The sequence below is a fragment of the Orycteropus afer genome, unplaced genomic scaffold, assembly GCF_000298275.1.
Source record: "Orycteropus afer afer isolate SDZICR_OR568_19922 unplaced genomic scaffold, OryAfe1.0 scaffold00063, whole genome shotgun sequence".
NCBI lineage: Eukaryota > Metazoa > Chordata > Mammalia > Tubulidentata > Orycteropodidae > Orycteropus > Orycteropus afer.
Window position 1 is genome coordinate 5,721,681 of NW_006921650.1, and position 7,424 is coordinate 5,729,104.

Sequence of the window (7,424 nt, forward strand, 5' to 3'; positions counted from 1 at the left end):
TGTTGTTGTTTACTGCTGTCGAGTCAGATCCAGCTCATAGTAACCCCTCCTTTGGTTTCCAAGGTGGTATCACTACAAAAGTAGATTGACCAGTTTTCCTTCTGAGGAGTGGCTGGTGGGGAGTCTCATTAATGTGCTGTCCCCTGCTGGAGTGCCACCACACTTATATATTAGACCTACTACACAGGCCTTTGGAAAGTCTACTAGGTAGAGTCTTCCTTATTCCCTAACTCTGTTCTCCACACTTTCCCCTTCCACTCACCTCCCATCTATTTCAGCACACACACACAGACACACCCCTTTAACTCATCTACCCAATGTCCCCACTTTCCTTCTAGGGATACTCCACGTCTCCCTATATGTGTCAGTCTTACATCTCTTCCTTCAGCTTGCACAATACCTGTACCACAAAGCACTTATTACAATCTGGCATTACAAACTTTTTGGGGTGTATATGTGTGCATGTTTTGTTTTATTTTATTTTATCTCTCCCAGTGATCTGTAAGCACCAGGAAAGAACTTCATGTTCTGGTTTACCACTGTTTTTCTTGAGCATAATCCCTGGTACATAATAGGTGCTCAATAAATATGTGTTGAATGAATGACTAACACAATTTAAGGCAATATAATACTTACTTCTGGTTACAATATGTGTGCCAATTCTTAGAGATTTCTAAGACCACTTGTTCATCTGAAATATATTTATAATGTTCATTGTGCCAGTTGTTCACAGTCTTGTCCTGATAATCAGCTCAGAGCTAGTTGTGTCTCACAGACTGGAATTTGAAGAGACTACGAAGATTAAGAACATTAAGGCAAACAGGACAAATTTTATTGAGGCAAATGGAAGCTGCTATTCCCATTGGTTCCATGTACATGGACAGGGTATATCATTCTGGCATAGAGTATGCAAGAGCAGACCAGAAAACTGTCAGCATTGGATTTCTTCTATTGGCCAGGCATGGGGCTCCAAGCTGAGGTTTGACTAGATTTTCTGCGTGGTTATGCATTAACTATTTAAAAATGAAGTCCTTTAAATTTTTCATTTTAAAATTTATGACTCTTGAAATGTTTATATTTTTCTCTTTATCATTTAAAAAATATTACATATATGTGTGTATAGGAGCTCTGGTAGCATAGTGGCTAAAACACTTGCCTGCTAACCAGACGGCTGGCGGTTCAAACCCACCAGCCACTCCTCGGAAGGAAGGTTGGGCAATCCTACTTCCGTAGTGATACTGCCTCGGAAACCCAAGGAGGGGTCGCTATGCGTCGGGGCCGACTCGACGGCACATAACAACAACAACAACATATGTGTGTATATTTAATCTCCTCTTATTTATGTAAGATTATATAAGTCTGCTTCCATAAAGATTACAGCCTTGGAAACTCTATGAGGCAGTTCTACTCTGTCCTATAGGGTCATTATGATTCAGAATTAACTTGACGGCATTGGGTTTTATTTTGTTTTAAATATGTATAAAGAGATTATGTGTATCATTATATCTAAAAGAGATCATATACAGTGAAAACTGTGAGTACCAGAACTTGAAAAGATTGCCTTGTTTTTCTGGGTCTTGCCAGTTTTCTGCCATTGGCAGGGTGCGGTCACCATTTTTCTATTACTCTCTATTTAGAGGAAAATATTCAAGTTTTCCTCCTCTGACAGGTTCTGCCTTACATAGGTTCTAGCTTTCACAAGTTTTAATGTATATGTATATATTCGTGTGTTTGTGTGTGTATGAGTTATATAATTAACTCTGTGATTTCAATGACAAAATATAATACTAAACTACTTCTTGTATTACTTTTCCCCAAGGAAAAAAGTTACAGTTCTGATATGAGTCAACAAGAAACTCTACCTGAAATGACCCAAGACTGGACCAAAGAACATGTGAAAAAATGGGTAACTGAAGACCTTAAAATTGATGAGAAATATGGACAAATTCTGCTCAGTGAAGAAGTGACAGGATTAGTCCTCAAGGAATTAACTGAGAAAGACCTTAGAGATATGGGATTACCACGGGGTCCAGCACTTCTGATAAAACGTGGGTATAACAAATTGAATAATAGTTCCCCTGAAAGTCACAATGAGGATTCTGGGCAATTAGATCACCCAAAAAGTTCTAAAAAAAGGTACCAAGATAAGCCACAACAGACAGAAAAGGAAAAATCGGTATCGTCCGATATTAATGATGATCTCACAAACATCAGAGATGCCAAAGAACAAGAATCTATTGTCAAGAAAGAAAATGCAACAAATGAAGCAGCAGTCACTGAAGGCAGAAAAAAGAATAAGGGAAAAATTGAACAGCTGACTTGTATGCCATGTCCTTTTGATCAGTTCCACGACAGCCAACGTTATATAGAGCACTATATTCTACAACCTGAAACAGGACCACTCAATCTCATTGACCCAATACATGAGTTCAAACTCCTCACAAATACAGAAACAGCCACAGAAAAGGACATTCATATGAAATTTAGCAATGAAGCCTTCCGATTTGCATCAGCTTGTATGAACTCACGTACAAATGGCACTATCCATTTTGGAGTCAAAGACAAACCCCATGGAGAAATTGTTGGTCTGAAAGTCACCAGTAAGGATGGCTTCATTGACCACTTCAATAAAATTATCAAACAGTATTTTGAAGAAAGCGATATCAAGGAAGCCAGGAAGTGTATTCGGGAGCCACGGTTTGTGCAAGTTCTACAGCAGAACAGTACACTATCTGATAGATTTGTCATTGAAGTAGATGTTATTCCAAGACATTCTGTATGTAAAAAGAAGTATTTCTATATTAAAATGCAAATCTGTAAAGATAGCGTATGGAGACAAGACAAAGAATATTCACTATTTGTGAGAAAAGGGGCTACTACCAAGGATATCCTCTCTAATGTCAGGCAAAAGGATGCAGATTTCAAAGCATTTTTACTAGATTTAGATTCGCTGGTGGCATCTAGGAGAGAGGCAGAAGAAGAATATGGAGTGCAGGGAAACAAGAAGGAGAGGGAAGGACTAAAACTAGTCAAACTTCTCATAGGAAGCCGAGACTCACTGGATAACTCATACTATGACTGGTATATTCTTGTAACAAACAAATGCCATCCAAACCAAACAAAGCACTTAGATTTTCTAAAAGAAATTAAATGGTTTGCTGTGTTGGAGTTTGATCCTGAATCTGTGACCCATGGGGTGGTCAAAGCTTACAAAGAAAGTCGAGTAGCAAACCTTCACTTTCCAAGTCAGTATGAACAAAAGACAACTACTATTAGAGAGATGATCTCTACTCTGAATCTTTATGAGCAACCCAGCTGGATCTTCTGCAATGGCAGATCAGACCTGAATGATGAGACATACACACCTCTAGAACCACATTTATGGCAGAGAGAAAGAGCTTCTGAAGTCAGGAAACTGATTTTACTTCTTACAGATGAAAATATAATGACAAGAGGGAAATTCTTGGTTGTGTTTCTCTTATTCTCTTCAGTGGAAAGCCCAGGAGATCCACTCATTGAAACTTTCTGTGCTTTCTACCAAGCTCTCAAAGGAATGGAAAACATATTGTGTGTCTGTATAAACTCACAGATTTATCAGCGATGGAAAGATCTACTGCGAACAAGATTGACGATAGCAGATGAATTAACAGACCACAGTATTTCCACTTTAAATTTAGAACAGATAAACAGTACTATTCTGAAACTAAAATCAGTGATTCAGTCATCAAGAAGGTTTCTGCCCTCCCAAGGATCTTCTTCTGTTATCCTAGAGAAAAAGGAAGAGGATATCTTTACTGCCCTGGAAATCCTCTGTGAAAATGAGTGTAGGGATACAGATATAGAGAAAGATGAATCTAAATTCCTAGAATTTAGGAAATCAAAAGAAGAACATTTTTATCGAGGTGGCAAAGTATCTTGGTGGAACTTCTATTTTTCTTCTGAAAATTATTCTTCAGCTTTTGTCAAAAGAGACCGTTATGAAAACCTTAAAGATCTGATCCAGTGCTGTGCAGAGTCTCCTAAAGCAGTATTTGCAAAAATCATCAATCTTTATCATCATCCAGGCTGTGGAGGGACTACATTGGCTATGCATGTTCTCTGGGACTTAAAGAAAAACTTCAGATGTGCTGTGTTAAAAAATAAAGCAACTGATTTTACAGAAATTGGAGAACAAGTGACCAATTTGATCACATACAAAGCAAGCAGCCATCAGGAATATATTCCTGTACTTCTCCTGGTGGATGACTTTGAAGAACTAGAAAACATCTACGTTCTACAGAATGCCATCCATTCCAGTTTAGCGGAGAAGGCTTTGCGATATGAAAAAACATTGGTAATTATTTTAAACTGCATGAGGTCCCAGAATCCTGATGAAAGTGCAAAATTAGCAGACAGCGTGGCACTAAAATATCAACTTTCTCCCAAGGAACAGAGAGCTTTTGAGGCCAAACTGGAAGAAATTGAAAAGCAGCACATGAATTGTGAAAACTTTTATTCCTTCATGATCATGAAAAGCAATTTTGATGAAATGTACATAGTAAATGTGGTCAGGAACATCCTGAAAGGACAGACTGTTGGCAGCAAGGAAACACAACTCATTTCTTTCCTGGCTCTACTTAACTCTTATGTTACTGATTCTACCATTTCAGTGTCACAGTGTGAAATGTTTTTGGGAATCACATTTACCAGGACACCCTGGGAACCTGAAACCCTGGAAGACAAGATGGGAACCTGTTCTACACTTCTCATAAAAACAGAAGTTGCAGACTATGGAAGATACACGGGTGTGCGCATCATTCACCCTCTGGTGGCCATTTACTGTCTGAAAGAACTGGAAGAAAGCTACCACTTGGATAAAGGTCAAATTGCATTGGAGATATTACGTGAGAATTTATTCTACAAGTCTGGAATAGGAAGAGACAAATTTCTCCATGATGTACAAACACTTCTGCTTACAAGGCAGCGCAAGGAGTGTGGTGATGAAACGGACACTTTGTTTTCCCCATTAATTGAAGCTTTACCAAATAGAAAAATTGAAAAGGTCTTGAAGGAAGGAAGTATCCGATTCCCACAAAATGCATTTATTTGCCAAGCCTTAGCAAGATATTTCTATATTAAAGAGAAGAACTTTAACTCTGCTCTACATTGGGCAAATCAAGCCAAAAAGATAGCACCTAAAAATTCCTATATCTCAGATACACTTGGTCAAGTCTACAAAAGTAAAATAAAATGGTGGCTGGATAAAAACAAAACCTGTAGGAACATTACTGTTAGTGATCTAACACATTTACTAGAAACAGCTGAAAAAGCCTCAAGAGCTTTCAAAGAGTCCCAACAGCAAACCGATAGCAAAGACTACGAAACAGAGGCCTGGTCACTACAAAAGTCCCAAAGAAAATATGACATGTATAATACAGCTGGTTTCTTGGGTGAAATAGAAGTTGGATTTTATACTGTCGAGATTCTTCAGCTCATTCCCTTTTTCCTCAAAGAAAATGAACTAGCCAAAAAACCTATGGTACAATTTTTATCAGGAATAGGAGCTATTCCTGCTGATCCAAAAGATGAATATCATTTGACTCTTAGAAATTTCACATCCTACCTACAAAATTTAAAATTAGATTTGAAAAGGTGTTTTGACTTCTTTGTTGATTATATGATTCTTCTGAAAACAAGGAATACCCTAAAAGAAATTGTGGAAATCATATTAAGCAAGAAAGTCAGCCGTTACTTCAGGAAATACACGGAACTTTTCTGCGATTTGGATTTGGATCCATTACAAAGCCAAGAGTTACTCCAAGAGGAGAACTGCAGGAAAAAGCTAGAAGCTTTGAGAGCAGACAGATTTTCGGGACTCCTGGAATACCTTACCCCAAAGCACAAAGATGCTGCAAACATAATGGAAAGTATAGTGAACACATACAGCTTCCTATTGCAACAAAACCCAAATAAACGGCTGATAAAGGAGAAACAAAACTTCATCTTGGCAAACATTATTCTCAGCTGTCTGAAACCCAACTCCAAGTCTATTCAACCATTTAACGTGCTGAAAAAACAGCTCCGGGAAGTCTTGCAATTAGTAGAACCAACTCATCAATATCCAGACCCTTATTTCTTAGCCTGCCTCCTGTTCTGGCCAGAAAATCAGGAGCTAGATTCAGATTCCAAACTAATGGAAAAGTATGTTTCATCTTTAAATAGATCCTTCGGGCGACAGTACAGGCCCATGTGCCGATCCAGGCAGGCCAGTACATTTTTCTATCTGGGGAAGAGCAAGGGTCTCCACAGTATTGTTCACAAGGCTGAAATAGAACAGTACTTCAGTAAAGAACAAAACACAAATTCCCTGTGGCAGAGCGGTGATGTGTGGAAAAAAAAAGAAGTCAAACACCTCCTGCGACGTCTAACTGGTCAGGCTCATGGCAAGCTAATCCTTATAGAATATGGAGTAAGGGAAAAAATTAAAATACCAGTGACATCTGTTTATTCAGGTCTACTCAGAAGTGGTGGGAACATAGAAAAAGTGTCCTTCTACCTAGGATTTTCCACGGAAGGCCCTCTGGCATATGACATAGAAGTAATTTAAGAGATCTTAGTTCAAATATATTTATTCTTATCTCTCTCTGACTTTATCCCCGGTATTCACATGGCATCTTGATGACATTTTTGGCATACCTCTGATAATTATGATGTCATTATTGCATTCTGCTTTTGTCTCCCAGACTATAAACCTTCTTAGGGCATGAAATATATCTACACAAAGAGCCTGATACTAGTACAGTCAATTAATTAATGTCCTTAAAATTACATTTTCAGACTAACATATTTAGTTAAGAATTTTCAATGAGTATCCACTGGTCACAGCTAACTACTAACAAATACATCAATAAAATCTGTTTTAATCCAATCTTATAAATTTTATGAATTATTTCTTCCCTGTGAAAGCATAGAATTAAATAAGATGGTTTTGGAAGAGAAAGCGCTTCCTTAGTTTAATGAATTCAAAACCACAGATCCAAACCAGAATGCCACTTACCGCATCTTGGTTCATTAATAACCAATGTGGAAGGTAAATATTTTTAACCCTACCTCCACACCACCCTCAGAGACGTGACCTTGTACCCATCAGCCACGCCTTGAAAGGAAGATTGGGCAACCACTTCCGTAGAGATACTACCTTGGAAAGCCAAGGAGGGATCGCTATGAGTCTAATTGACTCAACAGCAATGAATTTTTTTTTTTGGCAAAGTAGAGGATCAGTGTAAAAGGGGAGGACCCTCCACAAGATGCATTGACACAGCGGCTGCAGTGATGGGCTGAAGCGCAGCAGGGACTGCGAGGATGCGCAGGACAGGGCAGTGTTTCATTCTGTTGTACACAGGGTCCCTATGAGCTGGAGCCAACTCAACACCTCCTAACAACAG

General features: G+C 38.6%; 1 protein-coding gene across 1 annotated transcript; it reads left to right on the plus strand.

The window, feature by feature from the left end:
• The first annotated feature begins 1,825 nt into the window (after positions 1-1,825).
• On the plus strand, positions 1,826-6,586 carry LOC103196152 (sterile alpha motif domain-containing protein 9-like). Its single transcript, XM_007939811.2, has one exon. It carries the CDS (start codon positions 1,841-1,843, stop codon positions 6,584-6,586), a length of 4,746 nt encoding a protein of 1,581 aa, XP_007938002.1. The 5' UTR covers positions 1,826-1,840.
• Positions 6,587-7,424: the final 838 nt, after the last annotated feature.